The 19665-nt window shown below is 38.4% G+C and overlaps 1 protein-coding gene across 3 annotated transcripts in view; it reads left to right on the forward strand.

Moving 5' to 3' along the window:
* The window catches only part of PPP2R5D (protein phosphatase 2 regulatory subunit B'delta), a 57700-nt gene that overhangs the window by 30377 nt on the left and 7658 nt on the right, over positions 1-19665 (forward strand). For all 3 annotated transcript variants that reach the window (XM_058165114.1, XM_058165112.1, XM_058165113.1), the window contains exons 6-13: positions 648-740; positions 2024-2154; positions 4254-4313; positions 4746-4854; positions 8921-8974; positions 11384-11554; positions 11966-12093; positions 12611-12712. In XM_058165114.1, the coding sequence (XP_058021097.1) occupies positions 648-740; positions 2024-2154; positions 4254-4313; positions 4746-4854; positions 8921-8974; positions 11384-11554; positions 11966-12093; positions 12611-12712 (848 nt within the window). The remainder of the gene's footprint in view (positions 1-647; positions 741-2023; positions 2155-4253; positions 4314-4745; positions 4855-8920; positions 8975-11383; positions 11555-11965; positions 12094-12610; positions 12713-19665) is intronic.

The raw sequence follows: 19665 nt of genomic DNA on the forward strand, positions 1-19665 counted from the left end.
GTAGTCGTTGGAGTTTGTTGGTGTGTGTGTCTGTCTTGAAGGTGGTCTGTGTTTCGGCTCTCCAGACGGCGAGTTGTTTGGATTTGTCCCAAAGTGCAGGGTGGATCTTGTTGCTGAGTTTGAGGTGAAGTGTGAGGAGATCTTTGTTGATTTGATCTAGGAAGAATGCTACATCTGCAGCACGACCACGAACACGAAGCCAAACAACAGCAATGCAGCTCACCAGCTCAAATCCCTCTGCAACTCAGACTAATCTGAGCACAACCAAGCCCCCACCCAAACAGGACACACCCCCATCCAATCAGAGCACAAAAAAAACCCCATCCAATCAGAGCACAGCCAAGCTCCCACCCAATCAGTTCAAACCCCCACTAGCAGTTAAAAAGGAAGAAACAGCTGCAATCACACATTGCTCCCAGAAGCACGAAGCTGAAGCCTGAAGATGACGAATGAGACTTCGTCGAAACGTCGCCAAGACACTTCCAATTTTACGCGGGAGAAAACCCGAATAACCAAAGACCTACATACAAACACCCACGAAAACCTCAGAACACACACACACACACATATTTATATTTATATTTATAATAATAATAATAATAATAATAATATTAGAAATAATCCTTTTTGTCTCATTCTTTTTTTAGCTGGTATATGAATTCTTTCTGAGGTTCTTGGAGTCCCCAGATTTTCAACCAAACATAGCCAAGAAATATATTGACCAGAAGTTTGTATTGTCAGTAAGTAATCATCATTTCCTTCCCCCTCCTTCCTTTTAGCCCCAAGTTATATTTGCACCTCAGTTGAAATAAAAGTGGTGAGGAGAGTGCAGAGAAGCAGGCAGAAATCTCTCTTAGGAATTCTGTAGAAGATAATTTTGTAGCTACAGATCCTATAGCAGATAATTTTTAGATTATGCTGCTGAGTTGCTTATTTTTCATTTTAGCAATAATTGACATAAAAAGAAATGTAGGTCCTCCCATGATTATTTTCTTTTGTATTTTGTTTTACAGATAATTTACCCTGATAGTAATATTTATTGTTTCCTAATGATTTTTGTTGTTGTACAATCTGCCAGATGTTTAGACTGGATCTCTCATTTTATCCACCTATTAAGTCATTCCCAAGGACCTGGGATAGGCAGATGTTTTTTGGTATTCTAATTATAATTGGTGTATCATCATTATTATTACTTAATTAAATTTGTATGCTGCCTGATTTTTAATGAGTCTAGGTTGTTTATGACAGAGAAATTACAATAAAACAAAAAACATTAAAAAGTGTGTAATTTTTTGTGTTAACTCCTTTCCCCAGCATAAAATGATTCAATGTATTTTAAATTTTTCTAAAACTGGAAAAAATGGTTTAAATTAATGGAATAATTACCAAAAAAATACATTGGTATTTTTTAAAAAAGTGTGAAAATATATTATAATTATAAATTCATTTGTCTTTCCAGAGGACAAGTGAATGTAGATTGCCTGTGAGAATACAATTGTGAAATTATATAAAAATATACATAAAAAACTTTTCTTAATTGTTTGAGCTGTTCATGAATGTTGGCCTGTAAGGTTCTTATTTATTGTTTTAACATTTTACTGTTTGACATGTTTTTTTTTAAATTATATGACTGTAAGCCACATAGTCTCGGTGAAATGGCTGGCATAGAAGTCTAATAATAAATAAATAATAAAAAATAGATGAATATCTTGTCATATGAAAAGGGCAAAGGAGGCTAGAGATACAAGATACTTATTGATGTAATATTTCTCTATTTGTGATCCATCAGAGTTGTAAGTAAAGTCACTTCGTAAGAGTTGCAGTTTGTGCATTATTGGAGTCTTATGAAAAGCTTCACAGCTTGTTTTCTGGATAGTTTAGAAATCTTCACAGCTAAAGATGTTGCTGCCTCCTTGTGCTGACACCTTTCAGCTTTGCTTATCTCCAGATAGTTAACCCAGCACAAGCGAAGCAATCTGGAGTAGGTTGGGATTATGGATTTTATTCAATCCTCCTTTTGCAGCTGCTGGATTTATTTGATAGTGAAGATCCCAGAGAACGAGATTTTCTGAAGACAATTTTGCATAGGATTTATGGGAAGTTTTTGGGACTCCGAGCATATATAAGGAGGCAAATAAACAACATATTTTATAGGTAAGTAGTAGCAGTAATAATAGGTAATCATTTTCTTACTAAGTAGTTGAAACATCTATCTTGAATGAGGATGTGAGTTGAATTGGCTCCATATGTTAAATGAGAAGGTAAAAACCTGTTGAATAAGCTGACGTTGGGTAGGGATAAGCAAGGTGAAATTCCCATATAGCCCTTTGCCATTGGTTATTCTGGTTGTATCTGGGAGATGAAGGGACAAGTTACTTATGCTTAGAGCAGTGGTCTGCAACCTTAAATACTCAAAGAGCCATTTGGACCCGTTTCCCACGGAAAAGAAAACACCGGGAGTCACAAAACCTGGGTGGGCATGGCCAACTCGATGTCACTCACTTCCACCAGTCACATGACTCCCTAGCCACGCCTACCCAGCTGCTCATTAAGGCAGTTGTTAAAAAACACTAGGAACCATAAAATATCTCTCATATCTCTTTCCCCTCCCCCCCTCCCCCCGTATCTTTCTATGTCTCCCTCTCTTTCCCCCACTCTTTCTCTGTATCTCTCTGTCTCTGCCCTGGCACTTCTCCATCTCCCACTGTCGCCCTTACTTTCTCAGGCCGGACAAGGAGTGAGTGGGAGGGGAGGCCGAGGGGCGGGGCCAGCCAGTATTGGGATCACCCGACAGGGAGCCACAGCAGAGGGCCCAAAGAGCCGCATGCGGCTCCAGAGCCACAGGTTGCTGACCCTGGCTTAGAGAAATGTGGAGATATGATTTTTAAATGGGATTTAAAATACTGATAGCAGCCAGGAATGGCATAGTCTAGTTTGTGGGAATTGGTTTGGGCAGAGTAATTTTAAATTGGATACAGAATCATATACCAAATAAATCTTTCATCTTGAGGTAACATTCCCCTTTATTGTCTATTTGTATACCGTGTTTCTCCAAAAAGACGACCCACTTTGAAAAGAAGCCCTATCACATTTTTGAGTGCATGTGATCAAATTAAGCCCCATCCACAAAATTAGCCCTAATTAAGACCCCGCCCACCCCAGGGTGCAGGGGGTGGGGCGAGGCACACAGGTAAAAAATAAGCTAGCGTGGAGATGGGGTATGTGTGGAGCTGCCCTACTTACCAGGCCTCACACACTCCGACGCCTGACTCGCCTTCTTCTGTGTGGCCGCTTCTTCTGCGGCCGCTTGCCACCACTTGCATGCCTGGCCTGGCCTCCGTTTTGTGTTCAGATGCCTGCCAGAAGGCACCTGAAGCAGATAACAGAGCTCTGGATGTGGAGCTGTTATCAGCTGCAGATGCCTTCCGGCAGGCATCTAAAGGCAAAATGGAGGCCGGGACAATGTGTGCGAGTGGCGGCAAGCAGCCACAGAAGAAGTGGGCTAACAGCGGGCTCCTGCTGGGCAGGGCTGTCGGTGCCACTGCTGTGAGGTGAGTCAATAATTAGAACCCTACAAAAAGAAGGCCTAGCTGTTTTTTCAGGGGTCAAAAGAAAATAAGACCCAGCCTTCTTTTTGGAGAAACACGGGTATTGCCTTTCTGTTCAAAAGATAGCCTATCATCCTTATGTGAGATTTCTGCCGAATTTCAATCAGCTTTCAGTTATGAAACATCCCATAAGATGTCTTATGGGATCATACAATAGGCCTCAGACTGAAAGGTATTGACTGGGTTTTGCCCTAGAGTTGTTCACCTATGTTCCTATAAAATCTTTGTCAGAGCAGATAGTGAAAAAAGCGTCACTTACTGTATGAAGCATCTTCTTAGAAAAACCTCTAAATCAGAGCTTCAAATGAAAATCTTCAAATAGTTGGGCAGAACTTGACAAAAGAGTGAAGAGCAGAGCCAGATTCTTATTAGTCCAGCTTTTCATTTTTCAAAATTGAGTGCATTTTCCATCTCTCCACCTGGTTCTTTTTGTCCCTTCTAGCATCCTGTCTCTGGGTCTTCTAGTCTTAATTCCTTGTTTAAACATAAACACATCTTTATATATCTCTGCTTTGGAAACAGAAGGAAGTCAGCAGATGTGTTTATGTAATTTGTGTTTTCTGCACTAGAAAATGAGAATCATATCACCTATCTCCCTGAAACCTGCTTCTTAATAGCCTAACACATGCCTTATCTATATTCCAGGTTTATTTATGAGACAGAGCATCACAATGGGATTGCAGAATTGCTAGAGATTTTAGGAAGGTAAGATAATTCTGCATTACTTTATTTTTTTATCAGTAGGGTTTTTTTTGTAATTTTATGATTACTGCCAGGTAGTTAGGTGAGTTTCCATTTGTCATGTGGCAAGAGTCTCTCTCTCCCACACACCATGAATAATGCCATGGAGTTCTTGGGGAATTGTGTAGATGTGTTCTATAGCAGGGGTCTCCAACCTTGTCAACTTTAAGACTTGTGGCCTTCAACTCCCAGAGTTCCTCAGTCACCAAAGCTGGCTGAGGAATTCTGGGAGTTGAAGTCCACAAGTCTTAAAGTTGACAAGATTGGAGACCCCTGTTCTATAGGATATCCTGATGATGAGGCAACAGCATGGGGGGAGTTGGGAACAGTTGTTTATACGTGCGTATACACAGATGCACACAAGTCCTTGATATTCATGATTCTTTCCTTTCTCAGTATAATCAATGGATTTGCTTTGCCCTTGAAAGAAGAGCACAAAATGTTCCTCATCCGGGTCTTGTTACCATTACACAAAGTGAAATCTTTGAGTGTCTATCACCCTCAGGTAAGGCATTCATTCTGAGAATATGCAGTACGTTTTGTAAGTGCTCTGAAATGACAGGTAGATTTGGTCCTGTTTGCCTGTCTTTAAATTTTAGAAGCATTGCTTCTAAACTTTTTGGACTTTTTTTAGAGAAGCAGTTTGCAACTTTGTCCAGAACCCCTGCTTTTGTTTTTCCAGTACACTTCCTCAGGTTCTCCAGTTGGCTTGTCAACTCCTAATATTATTTCAGTTAATATGATTATATAGTATTAGAATGTAAGATGAGACCTCAACAGATTAAAGCCTGTCTAACAGGCTATCTTGCTTCCCATTAGAAAAATATATGCATTTGTTCTAAAGATGCCATATAACCTTGACAACTGGTAGTTATTTTTTTAATCTTTGCACTTTATGGATTTATTTTTTTTAGGAAATGTAAATCAATGTCTGTTACCCTGATGCTGGATTCTGTTCTTTGGGTCCAGACCTAATCTTTAGTAAACACAAGAACTACCTAAAAAAAATGATCATGATCCATTGATATCTCCCCTGAAGGTGGAAGGCAGAGACTTTCTTTTAACCTTTAATATTAGTGAATTCTTTGTTGTTCTAAAGGGTCCTCAAACATTCTGAGACAACTTTTTATTGGCGATGGCAGAGACTGAGCTGCATCAGATCTGGATCTATTAATCATATAAATTGTATGCAAACAATGTATATGATTAATAGATCCCAGATTATTAGGTTAACAGATGGTTAGCAGTCAATCTCAATAAATGATTAATACAAAACCAATCATAGGAGAGAATTTTTTTAAAAAAGTCTCAGTTTTATTTGTTGAATGAGGAGAATTTCAACAAGTTCTTCCTGGCCAAGTTCTTATTGTATGATCTCTGTTTTATTTTGGATTACCCCTTCTTAGCAGAGAAGCAAGACCAGATTTTTTTATGGCTAGAACCACATCTAGGACTTTATTGCTGAGAATACTATGACAGTATAGTTTAATTTAACAATTTAGAGGCTGCACAATTCCACAAGATTTTGGGCAATTTACAACTTTAAAACAAAAAACCAGTAATAAGAGAACATAGATCATAGACATCAGAGGAAAAAACATTACAGATAAAATATTCTATAAGAGGTACTCACCTCTGGGCCTGGGAGAATAACTTGGTTTTCAGCAATTTCCTGAATATCATCACGATGGGAGTAATATAGATCTCTGGGGGTTTGCTGTTCTAGCAAGTAGGTGCTGTAATGCACATTTCAACAGTCCTACTAGATGTCATTGTTTAATCAAAGGGACCTGGAGGATGTCCACTGTATCTGATCTTGCAGAACAGGTGGAAACTGTTGGAGATATCTAATTGTTTAAATGACCAGGCCCTGTGCTGTGAAGGGCTTTTACAGCTGAAACCAAATGGCAATAAGCGCAGCTTCAGGAGCAATGACATCCTATACCAATGATGGCTAACCTTTTTGCCATTGCGTGAGGGGTGTGTGGGGTGTCACGCATGTGTGTGCCCACACTCATAATTCTATGTCCCCAAATGCGCGTATGACCCTCCTCCCCCCACCCGCTTCTGGCACGTGATGGCCTGGTAGGCCCGCTTTTCCTGTCTCACCTGGCTCCAGAACCTCTGTATGAGTATTGGGAGGGCAAAAACGGCCTCCCCCCCCCCGGAGGCTCTCCAGAGGCCAGAAACGGCCTGTTTCCCAACTTCTGGTTGGACAGGAAGTGTCATTTTTTGCTGTCCCCAGCCTCCAGAGACTCCTAGAATGTAGACTCCTTAACAATGAATGCAATTGGTGACACTATATGATTTTGCCAGAAACCTGTTTAGGAATAGGTCAGGATTATTATCTATCCTTCAAGCAGAAGATATGATGCCAAGAAGACTCCCAGATTGTTCCCCAGTCTTAAATGGGTAATTGCTACCCCCTCCAAGACTAGAGATGGAAGGTCTCAGATCAGGAACCCAAATATTCATAACCATTTCGTCATGTTAGGATTAAGCTTGCGTTTGTACTTCTAAAGCCAGATTTGCATAGCATCTAAAGCAGTGGTTCTCAACCTGTGGGTCGTGACCCCGTTGGGGGTCGAATGACGATTTGCCAGGGGTCGCCTAAGACCATCGGAAATATGGGAACTATACTTGCAAGTTGAAGAATCGCGCTCCAATGGTTGACTCCACAAGCCAGCTGCAGGCTCTTCAAATCGCTAGCCGAATTCAGCTTCAGGCGCGATGAATTAACAAAGAGAGAAATCTTTGCTCTGATGTCTCCCTCTCAAGCCAGCTGCAATCACTCCCAATCACTAGCCTAATCTGACTTCAGGTGCGATAAACTTAATAGGAGAGGAGTCTCCGCTTTAATGCCTCCGTCCTCAAGGCAATCGCAAGCAGTTCAGATCGCTAGCCAATACGGCTTCAGGCGCGATAAATTCAAAAAAACAGTTTGCCGCTTTTTTCCCCCTTCTGCGGCTGCTGAGGCGCTCTGAGATCGCTGCCTAAAAAAAAATAATTTTACAGTTGGGGTCGCCACATCGTGGGGAATTGTATTAAAGGGGTTGCAGCACTATAAAGGTTGAGAACCACTGATCTAAAGAGTGGAATAGGACATCCACAGCATCACCTGGGTGGCCTGGAATGTACAATTAAATATCTCTGGACCAAGGGGATTTTGTCCAGGATTGTTGGGTCCAAAGGCAATGTCTTGAGCATACCACCTTTCCTTTTAAGACTGCAGGAACCACTCCCTTTCCTCAAAAAAGCGGACACCATCATGTGCAACCAAAACCACATGGCATTTCCCAGACAGTTTAACAATCCAAGAAAGATACAGATCTAATAAACAGGTGGCTGAGCTCACCATTTGCAGGACTCTTCGAAGTTGCAGTCTCAAATTTAGCTACCATATCTCAAACTGGTCTTACACAATCAGAATCAAACTCTTGAGTGGATCACGGTGACTTTATCTACCATATGGGTAGAATAATTTTTGCAGTGGCTTGGTAGATTTTCCTGTGATCCTGCCTTCCCTGGCAGAGATTGAGCTGCCTTGAATTGGGCAAATGCAAGAAGGGCAAAGAAATAATTATGTTTTACTGGCCTTACTGCCATAATGTAATCCTGAATATAGGCTCTTGATCAGATTTATTCTTTGTCTTCCTCCAATGGAACTCCAGGCATTTTTTTGAGTGTTTGGAGCTTCTCAGAAAAATAAGGGCATTATAGAATCAGCTTACAGGGAGAGACTGCAATAAAGCAGTGCAGTCCAAGGCCTCCGTCACCAGCCTGTTCAAGATTGTGACCTAAAGCCTTAGCCAAACTTCCTATCAAGTCCTCTGGGAAAATCCAGAGTTCCCTATGGAACCTAAGAAGATCTGTTAAGTTGTCAGAGGTGGGCAGTCTAATTAATCCTGTCTAATTAAACTCTTTTCTGGTAATCTGCAATATGTATGTTCCTAAAGTACAGTGTCCTTTTTCTCCTCCAAACCCGTCCACCCACCATATCATCTTTTTGAACACTGGCCACCTCATTAGCTAAACATTTAATTAATTCTCAGTTTAAATGCCAAAATCATTCTTAGTACAAAACGGTCGACTCTCCAATTGCTTATCCATCTGGCTATAAATGCAGGCCTTCTCAAAAACAGTCAGTGGCTGGATAACTAACCCAGAGAATCCTCAACTGTTTCTGAGCTGGTAAGCAATGAGGTTTTTACCTTAAGGCCAAATAGGCTGCAATCCAGGTGGTTTGGAGGAAGGAGCAAAGGTAAAAATAGATAAATTTCTCTCAGCTACTTCGCTGGTGTTTCCCATTGCACCTCCTTCTTTCTTCTGCTGGATGTTTTATGCAGAAAAGATAAATGTATATAGAATTAGGGTGGAGGTTCATTCTCTGATCTTGTGGGTATATAGAATTGCAGCCTTAGTGGGCTAGGAGACATAGGATTGCTAGGGACAGAATTAATTTGCGATTTAATACAAAAAATTGTAAATACCATATATTTACATCCCAATACTTACAGGTTGTCTCTGGCCAGTCATTTTCATAATCCTTGAATACTGTGTTCTTTCTGCAGTTGGCATATTGTGTTGTGCAGTTCTTGGAAAAAGACAGCAGTCTGACTGAACCGGTAAGCTTTTCTTTGTGAGGCTGAGATGGTTGTAATATTACTCTTTGTAGATTTTCATGGATATTCAGGAGAATACAATTCAGAACAGTTTATATAAATTAACGTTAATTTTTTTAAATTTTCAGTTAATGAATAATAGAATGGGATATGGGCATGAAGGTGCTATCTACTTTTATTGTCTCTCAGTTCCATTCTAAGCCCAACTCAAACTGCTGGTGGAGATTTTTAAGCCTAAGCAGTTTAGGTCAAAGGTTATTAAAGATCGCCTTTGCTCTTTCCTAACTTCGCCAAACTATTATTATCTACTTAGGGGTATCTTGTTTCATGTCTCATTTATGCAAAACTGATTGATACTTGTGTAAGGTCTTTTCCACTATGAAACTTTGCTTCTTGAAGCCGCTCTCTTGAGAGATTTGTTTTTCAATTTTTTAAAAGTTTTATGAAAACAATTTCTTTGAAACAAGTATTTGATGTATAATCCTTCCTGTATTGTTTGGCTTAATGGCTCCACACTTGCTGTTTTGGTAGGGTGTTCTTTAATTTTTGCTAATCTTTAATCATTTGATGTCACTGTTTTTAATGTGTTGCTTTTTAGGAATTTTAAGTGTATGTGATAGAAAAAAATGTAAATTTTGTACATAGTTAAATTAGTTCATTGACGATCAGATAAAAATTATCATTTCCAAAATTATCTAATTGACTAACAAATGCATGCACAATTTCATTCCATTTCTGGAGAAGAATAAGAGAAAGCATAAATAACATTTATGCTATTTTGCATCTCCAATAGAGGGTTGTTCAACCTTAGCTTGTAGATTCCCAGCAAAGAAGAACTTATTGTTTCTATCATGCTATCTCCACAGTAATTATTTTATGTGAGCACTCCAGTATACACTAAAAATTACATATGGCCACTGACTTCTGACCTAAATTATTTTAAAAGGGCAATCACTCCTCAGAATCAAAATAGCCATCAAGGAAAAAAAGGAAGCATGCCCTGAATTCTTAGATATTCTTAAATATATATTAATTAAAAATCATCTCCATAATTTAACCTGTTAAAGCAAGTAGGCTAAGCTGCTGTTAAATTAATTACCAATGTTAGTATTGAATAACACAGAATCAGAATTCAATTTTTTGCATTTACATGAAACCACTTTACTTTACTGTAAAATACACATTTTTTCCAATTATTTTCTTTTTTTAAGTAATTATGCTTCCAGGGATTAGCAATATTAGTAGGACTAATATTTGAGGAAGGTAGAATATACTAAGATGGGAAGAAATTTGGAATGTTTCATGAAATAAGGTAGTTTTGGATTTATGGCCACAAATGAGCCCAAAATTTCCAATGCTTAGTAAAACAGTTATTAAGTCAGCTGTGCCCCATTTTATGACTTTTTTTGCCATAGTTGTTAAGTGAATCAGTGCAGTTGTTAAGTGAATCATGCAATCATTAAGTGAATCTAGCTTCCTCCATTGACTTTACTTGTTAGAAGCCTACTGGGAAGGTTACACATGGCACTCACATGATCCCAGGACAGTAGAACTGTCATACATACATACCAGTTGCTAAGTGTCTGATATTTAATCATGTGACTAAGGGAATGCTGCAACTGTTGTGTGAAAAACCAGACAGGTCATTTTTTCAGTGCTGTTGTAACTTTGAACAGTCACTAAATAAATGGTTATAAGGTGAGGACTACTTGTTCAAGTGTGGACAGCAATGTAATAAAATATGTCTTGCTGCAAATAATAGAAAATGATATTACAAAAGTTGATGTCTTCAACCCCCACTTGATTTTCAAATGGAGGTTATAATTTGGTGACCTGGGAGTTTGCTTTAAAAGTTTAAGGTGACAAAAATGGCTACTATTATTACAGTATTATGGTTGATCACACAGTCAGTCAGATCAAATCCTCCCCAAGAATCTGGAAAGGAAGATATTATTATTTAGATTTTTATCCCACCTTTTGTATCTTACCTGTTTTGTCTGTCTCAAAAGAGTTGATATGCTTAATATTCCTGCCTCCTATAGACAATTCTGTGAGATAGGCTGAGCTGAGTTCTCCAAATGGATTTCATGCTTAAAGCAGACCTAGAACTCATGATCTCCTTTTTTTGTAGGCCAGCACCTTAGCTATTACACTAAACGGGCTCTGAATGGCAATTAATATTAATAGGTTTTAAAATAACATGGGGAACAAAGAGGTTAAAAATCCTATTCTGTTAGATACAGAAAGAGATATACAGGAGTCAGAAATGTTCTATAAATAGTGTAGATATTATGTTTCATGCTACTTAGGATATGTAAAAATGTTGTAAAGATTTCTTCGAAATTAAAGGTGTCTAGGCTACAAAATCGGTTGTATATAATATATTTAATCTGCTTGCTTTTTTTCTTTCAGGTGATAGTGGGGTTGCTAAAATTTTGGCCGAAAACACACAGCCCCAAGGAAGTTATGTTTCTGAATGAGCTAGAAGAAATATTGGATGTCATTGAGCCTTCTGAGTTTGTGAAAGTTATGGAACCTCTGTTCAGACAGTTGGCCAAATGTGTCTCTAGCCCACACTTTCAGGTCAGTTAAAAGCTAGGAGAGATGACAGCAGATTTTAATATTGGTACTTGTGCAATAGACATTTACGATTTTTCCTTGGGCATTGGCATATAACAAAAATCATATGACTGCTATATACTTAACTGGTATGACAAAAAACATTTCTTTTCAGAGAAATAAAACTGTTTTCCACTCACCATAGTTTCCTATTCTGATTTGTTAAAAGAATGGAATTTCAGTTACAAGCCAAGCTAACAAAGGTTCATATAAATAGATTCAATTTTAATTTTGATAAGCATCTACTAGCTTTTCATCTATTTAAAAATTATTGTCAAATTCAGATGCCCACCTTATGACGGGCAACATTAAGAATTTTAAGAATGCCTACTTTTTTCTATTTTTAACTAAGTCTTGTTTTCATTATTTATATAGGTGGCAGAGAGGGCATTGTATTATTGGAATAATGAATATATCATGAGTTTGATCAGTGACAATGCAGCCAAAATCCTCCCTATCATGTTTCCAGCACTCTACAAAAATTCCAAAAGTCATTGGAACAAGTAGGTATTTTGGTATGGCTTGGGATGAGTGAAATTTCAAATTGGGGATCTTCAGCTTGCTTTTCTGTCAAAAATTATTGATGATAGAGCAATAATATTGCTATATTTAGTTTAGGCTCCTACATTTTTATCATTGGAGGAAAAGGAGAAGAGTATCAATGGCAGTAATTGGAAATATGCAAGTTAAATTCCCGAAAGAGAAATGAATATGTTGCTTATGTCCTATTTGCCTAACTTCATCTTTTTTGGGTTGGGTGGGTTGGGTTTAATGGAATTTGAGTTTTATGCATGCACACTAGCTTTGGAGGTATTTTTTTTTATTCAGTACTGAGAATTGTAAGTGATTGTTTTTGGAAGTTTTTGGAATGCCTGTTTGACTAATAAATAAATATGTAAGCATATGTGCTAGGAATTTAGAGTGTGGAACATCCTGTTTTCCTCAGGGAGTGTTTTTAATCTCTGCCAAAGTGTTTTGAAGACATTTTAAATCATTTATCGTACTTTCTGTTTTCTGCAGGACAATCCATGGGTTGATCTACAATGCGCTGAAGCTGTTTATGGAGATGAACCAAAAGCTATTTGATGATTGCACGCAACAATACAAGGCAGAGAAGCAGAAGTAAGTGTTTTCGCTGAGAAGTAGATTGATGGTAACTAATCTATGAGTGCTGAAATTCTCCTCCTTGAGATAGTAATTAATAACCAGAATGAAAAATCTGCAGTGATCTGCTTAAAACTCTCTGCAAATAAGACATGCCACTTATTCTTATGGAACAGGAAAAAAGATGGGCTGGAACAAAATAGTGATCAAGAAGCCAATAATTGAAATACCTGATACATTTAATCAGTTATAAAAGGTTATGTGAACATGGGTTGTTTGGAAGTAAAAGAAGCTACTAAAGAGTTTAAAAAACACAAATAGTTTTTTTTTATGTACATCTTTTTAACTATATAAAACTAAAAATATCCGAAAGTGTGGTTAAACAACATAATTTTTTTGTTTGTTTATTTGTTTTTTGACTTGTATTCCACCATCTTGCCTAGAGGTGATTCTGGGCAGCTTACAAAGATTAAAACAACAACTTATGTCATGTGGTGATACCTCTAGCACAATAAAACATCAACATTTGCCTATCTGAGGCCTTGGGAAGGAGTCTATAGATACATAAAAAAGCCAAATCCACATCTGGCTGACAAACCATAATAATAATAGATAATTTAAAGACAGGGAGGAAGGGAGCAAGATATACATGGGGAGAGGTGGGGACTTCTTTTAATCTGGTAGCCACCTCCAGAGTGATATACCTCATACTGGCTGTTAATTCCAGTTGAATGATGTCCATATTAATACATTAAATCAATTTCAAATTTGTACTACCAAAATGTTTGATTGTTTATATCCCGCCTTCATTATTTATACAACTAACTCAAGGTGGCAAACATATCCAACATAGTACTCCTCCTATTTTTCCCAGAATAACAACCCTGTGAGGATGTTGGGCTGGGAGAAAGTGACTGGCCCAGGGCTACCTAGCTGGCTTTCATGCCTATAGCAGAACTAGAACGCTCACAATTTCTACCCTGGTGCCTTAACCACTAGACCAAACTGGCTGTCATTTTATTTTAAATGATTTTAAATATCATTTAAAAAGCACTGTCCAGAAAAAAAAATGGCCCTCTAGGAGAACCTGTAAAATGAAAATCCCTTAATTCCCTTCAAAAGCAAGCCCATGTAAACCTCATTGCAGTGGCCTAGTTTGCAGGTAAGCAATGCATAAGTAATGGAAGTGGATTTAGCTTATCCAGATATAATTGCAGTTGGCTTACTGCTTGAAGGCAGTAAAAGGTAACTTTCTAGCAATATCATCTGTACTTCTAAAGCATTGTTTGCAGGATATAAATTTGTAACCTCGGGCCCTTTGGACAATAATGGTTTCATAATCTTAGTTTAGATAATTAATATGTATTTATTTATCCAATTTATATAGTCACCCATCTTGCCTGAGGCAACTCTGAGTGGTGCACAACAATACATGAAAATGTGAAGATATAAAAACAGCAAATTCAAATACAAAAACCATAATAATAAATATCATAAAAAAAACAAAAAGCAAAATATAGCTGAAGGGAGAATGAATATGGAGCCATCTAGACAAGTCTCTGGTTCTGTGGAAACTTCACGCCTGGTCACATGATCAGGTCTTAAGGGTCTTTCAGAATATCAAAAGGGATGTGGCCAGTCTAATTTCAGGGGGAAGGATGTTTCCATAAACGGGGCGCTATGGCAGAAAAGGCACGTTTTTCTGGGACCCACCAAATATAGGTTCCTAATGGTATCCACAGCATGCCTTCTCTTTGAGATCTAATAGGACAGGCTGAAATAATTGGGGAGAGGCAGTCCCTCAGATAGCTCTATCCCATGCTGTGAAGGGCTTTAAAAGTTAAAACTAACATCTTGAATTGGACCTGGAAGCAAACTGGCAACTTGTATAGCAGAGTTGTAACATGTACTGCTCTAGTAGCACACATAATTGCCCATGCGCTGCATTCTGTATCAGCTAAAACTTCCAGATACTCTTCAAGGGCAGCTCCATGTAGAGTAGTCCAATCTGGAGGTGACTAGGGCACGAGTGACTTAAGCAGGGCTTCCTGATCCTGGAACAGGCATAACTGATGTTTTCCTATCTGGTAGTACCATGAATTATTTGGATGATTTACAGCATGTTCTACTTCTCAGCCTCAAAAACTTCCATATACCTGTTTCCCTTGAAACCTTGGAACAGGTATCAGATACCAATTTTGCAGTTGCAAAAATGGCTTATAAATGTTTTAAAAAAGAGGAATAGAATCCTGAGGCATCCCATGAATCAAAGCACACCCACACATGAACTCAAAGACACCTAGAAGCAGGTCTTTAAACCTTCAGAAATTATTATCAATATTTTATAATGTGATATATAGTGAAAATTACAAGTTAAATGACTGGAGCCCAATCATATTTACTATATTTAATTTCATTTTAAAGGTAACTGAAAATTAAGTAAAACCTAGTTTTAGTTTTTCCTCTGTGTAACAGGAAAGAGCATCTCCTATCACATCATTCAAAGTTCAAGTAAAGTCTTTGATTAAATAAAAAGTTGTGTACCTCTGCCATAGGCAGAAGATCATGGCAATAGAACATTTCCCAGCATTGCCTTTTATGACTATTTCTCCAGAAAGGACAGAAAACCTGCTTTTTCATCTGAGCCTGTTTGATAGTACAGAAGACATTATGAATTGTATGGAAAGCAATGAGAATAACCTATAGGGTTATAATCCATCTGAGTGAGCAATTAAGGAGAACAAACAAACAATTAAGGAATTTAGTGGGGGAGTTCAGTTTAGGAAAAAAGCAGGAAGAGCTAAATAGAACATTGATAATTGCTCACACTTTAAAGGATAAAAGAAATTCTTTTCAATAAAGAAATTCTATTCTATTCTATTCTATTCTATTCTATTCTATTCTATTCTATTCTATTCTATTCTATTCTATTCCATTCCATTCCATCCCATCCCATCCCATCCCATCCCATCCCATCCCATCCCATCCCATCCCATCCCATCCCATCCCATCCCATCCCATCCTCATTATTTAAACTAGCTGAGGCAATTTTAGGGGACATACAAAAAAGCCAGTTTCCAGAGAGTGAACTTTATTTGATCAGCAAATAGGAATTTGGTGGAAAAGGCCTCCAAAAAACCACCATGGTGATCTGGTAATCTAGCAACTAGGGACAGTGTGTGGGCATTTTATGGATCATTGTGCAGAGAATTCTACAAAGCTAGACTTTTCCCCCCTTTTGTTCATCTGAGGAATATGGGAGATGGAGATAACTATGTTCTGCAGGGACTGTGCTTTATTTGTTGCACGTGCGTGCAGACTTGTTCCTTTCATGTAAGAGAAAGTGAACAGTCTACAGCTGAACCCATTCAGGAAAGAGGAAAAATTATTGGATTAAACAAAATAAGTGTTTGCAAGAGGCTAGAGAGATGGGCGAATGTAACTCAAGGAAACCAAGTTTATTTAGATAAAAACTTTTTTCCTTTGGAATTTTAGAGTAGATTCCACAGTCTCTCTGTTGTTGTAGTTTCAGGACAATGAATGAAGAGCAGCTGCCACAAGCCTCAAAGACAGGGAAAGGACTTTATAGGCTTTTCAAAGAAAAGGATTCCTGTCTCTGCCTTTAAGAAGTGGGGAGGGAGAGGAAGAGGAGGACTAGTGACTCCTTGCTAAGAGGGAACAAAGCAGTAGTCCAATTGTCTGTCAAGAGACATGTACCTCCCTGGGGTTCATATTTAGCATGGTATGGAAAGACTTCCAAGATCCCTTTTGTGGGAAAAATGACACAGCCGGATCCTGTGAACAAGCAGGAGAATGGAAGAGCTGGGTCCACAGATGGGGTTTTCTTCACTCCTGCCTAGAAAAGGAAATGGCTCTGGAAGAAAGACAAGAATTTTGGAAGCAGGATGTGCAGATAGTTTCAACAAGAATAGTTGGGATTCTTTGATCATAAGATAGATTTCTGCTATGAGATGGACTATGCCTCATCAGAACTGGGAAGAACATGTTTGCAAGATGTCTTATAAACCTGATCCAAAAATATTTAATCTGTTGGAATATGCTGTAGTTCACCAAACCAGATGAAAGATGTGGATAATATTTTCTTGAGCCATATTACTGAACTTTCAGGGAAGAGGTAATAATAAGAAACCTCTTCAGATAAGTTAAAAAACCAACACAGCCAAAATTGTGATATCCCAATATTTCCTAGTTCAGAACCTTGTTGTTGTCAGTTGTGAAATTGTGTCCGACCCGTCGCAACCCCATGGACAACGTTCCTCCATGCCTTCCTCTCCTCTACCATCCCCCGGAGTCCATCTAAGCTCATGCTGACTGCTTCAGTGACTCCATCCAGCCACCTCATTCTCTGTCGTCCCATTCTTCCTTTGCCCTCAATTGTTCCCAGCATTAGGCTCTTTTCCAGGGAGTCTTCTTAGTTCAGAACCTAACCAATAGCAAAACCTGGCTGAAGAGCTGAAAGCAGTGGGACCCCAAGGAGGAAGTAATGAATCATCTTAATTTCAAAATGCCATGAAAAGGAAAAAAAAGGGAACATTGGCCAGTTTTATTAATCTTGGACAATTATTAGGCAGACAAAAGGAATGTTTGGGATGTCTCAAAAAGAAAATATTAAAATATAGCTGTACGCTATTACACTGAGACAAAACATGTTGATGTATAGGGAGCTTTTGATTGAACCAAAAGTTAAGAGGAACAGGTTTAGGAAATAAAATATAGATATAAGGATAAAGATATGTGAGAATGGCCTTGGAAAAGCCACAGCCAGAGGGACAGTTGGATAAGAGGGAGCTCAACTCGCAGAAGGAATGTGGGCGTGATAAATGTTTCAGAAGGGTCCCCTTCTAGTTTCTTGGGCTATCAAGGCAACAGGGAAGAAATGTATTTAACTTGCAAGATTCTGTTTCTGTAGCCTTACAATAAAGTAGAATTAGTTCATCTGGGTGTGCTTCCCATCTGGACTATCTTGCAAGACTGGTAGAGGACCAAGAAAGCACACCAGCAAGTAACTAATGTCTATAGAAAAGCTAAAACTTCTATAGGAACTTAGATTTGCAAGTTACAAGTAACAACATAACTATTTTGGCTGCCTTAGTACAAAAAGGAAAGGGTGGGCCCGCTGCTTGGATAAGATGGCAGGATGGTAACAAACTATGGGGAGAGGGCAGAGCTCCTCAATTCCTCCTTTGCTTTGGTCTTTTTCTCAAAGGGGAACTGTGTTCAAATGGACCTAAGCAGAACAGTTGACACAAGAAGGGAGTGGCAACCCAAGGTAAGTAGAGATAGTTAGGGAGCACCTGACTAACTTGAATGAATTTGTTTCCAGAGCCCGATTCCTCATGAGACTCTTAAAGAGCTTGTGGATGTTATCTTGGAAGTCCTTTTTGTGATGTTTGAGACATCATATAGAATGAGTACAGTGCCAGGGGACTGGAGAAGGGTAAAGAGGACATGAATATCTGTTAACCAATTAGCTTGTCATTGTTACCTGGCAAATTCTAGAATAGTTTATAGTTTGTAAGTATTTGGCAAAGACGGTATTGTTTTGCTGTAGCCACTACTGATTTACCAAGAACAAGCAATGCCAAACCAATCTGTTCTTTTTTAAATAGTGTGACTAGTAGACCATAAGAATGAAGCAGACACAGTGTATCTTGGCTCCAGGGTCTTTCATGAATACCAGTGGAGGAAAATAGCCAAATATGGACAGGACCATGGTGTTATTGTGTGGATACAAAAATGGTTGAATAATCATACTCAATGAGGAGTCCTCTGGGTCTCCACACACTGGAAGAAACTATTGAGTGGCAAACTGAAGGGCTTTTTTCTAGGCTTTATATGATTCAGTGTATTTATAAATGATTTGGATTAAATATATGGATAACACAATGCTAAGCGGACAGCAACTACTTTATAGAGAAGAATATCAGGATTCAAGACTAATTGTTTTTTGTTGGTCAAAAGCCACATTTGGAATATTTCATTTAGTTGGGAATACCACATTTTAGGAAAGGACATTGATGCATTGAAACGTGGCAAGAGCAAAACAGCCAAGATGATAATAAGGGGCTGCAAGGAAAAAAATTGTGAGAAAACAAGCTGCCCTCCAATATTTGAAGAGCTACCATAGAATGGTTGTTCAGTTATGATGAAGCAGATTTATTTTCTTAAATTTCTGTTCTGCCCATCTCTTCTGCAAGGTGACTCTGGGCGCCATAACATTTCCTGATGTCACTTAAACATCAGGAAAATTCCTTCATGGTAAGAGCTCTTCAACAGTGAAATTGATGCCTTGTGAGGCAATAAGAGTTCATTGGAAGTACTAAACAAAAATTTGATGGCCATTTGCTGGAGATGGTATGGTAGTAGATACATTCACCAGAGATAGATTGGACTATATGATCTCAAATATTACTTTGAATTTCTACATTTTAGGAATCTAATTTGTCAGTATAAATCATATTGTAGTATTACCTTGATGATCTCCATATAAGAACAGGCTGGAAATTGTATGAAGTCAATCTGAATATTTCCTGCTTTCCAAGTCACCTAGGTTGTACCCCACAGTGGCTTTTCTCGCATGGAAATCTTACATGCATAAAATGTGCCAGTTTTCATTGCTGCCTCATATTCTGCATGTTTTGGCAGAGTTCCTCAACCCAAATAAGAGGAATAGGGAAAGAATGGGTTTTTCACTTTGCATACTGGAAATGTATATCAGTATTATAATGTCACCAATAGGTAGAAAGCAAGCAATTCTGTGCAGCCCTTATTCTGAGTGCTGCCCATACTGTGAAGCAAAAACTGCAAGTCTGTAAATGTTTCTTGAGAATAAGAAATATAACGATCTTCAGTCAGCACTTTGAACAGTTTAAGTTTATAATATTGATTGCAGTGTAAATTTTTAAAGCTAATTTTTACTTCCAAGTAAACATTTAAATTTCTGGATTTAG

This window comes from Ahaetulla prasina, chromosome 1, assembly GCF_028640845.1.
Source record: "Ahaetulla prasina isolate Xishuangbanna chromosome 1, ASM2864084v1, whole genome shotgun sequence".
Lineage (NCBI taxonomy): Eukaryota > Metazoa > Chordata > Lepidosauria > Squamata > Colubridae > Ahaetulla > Ahaetulla prasina.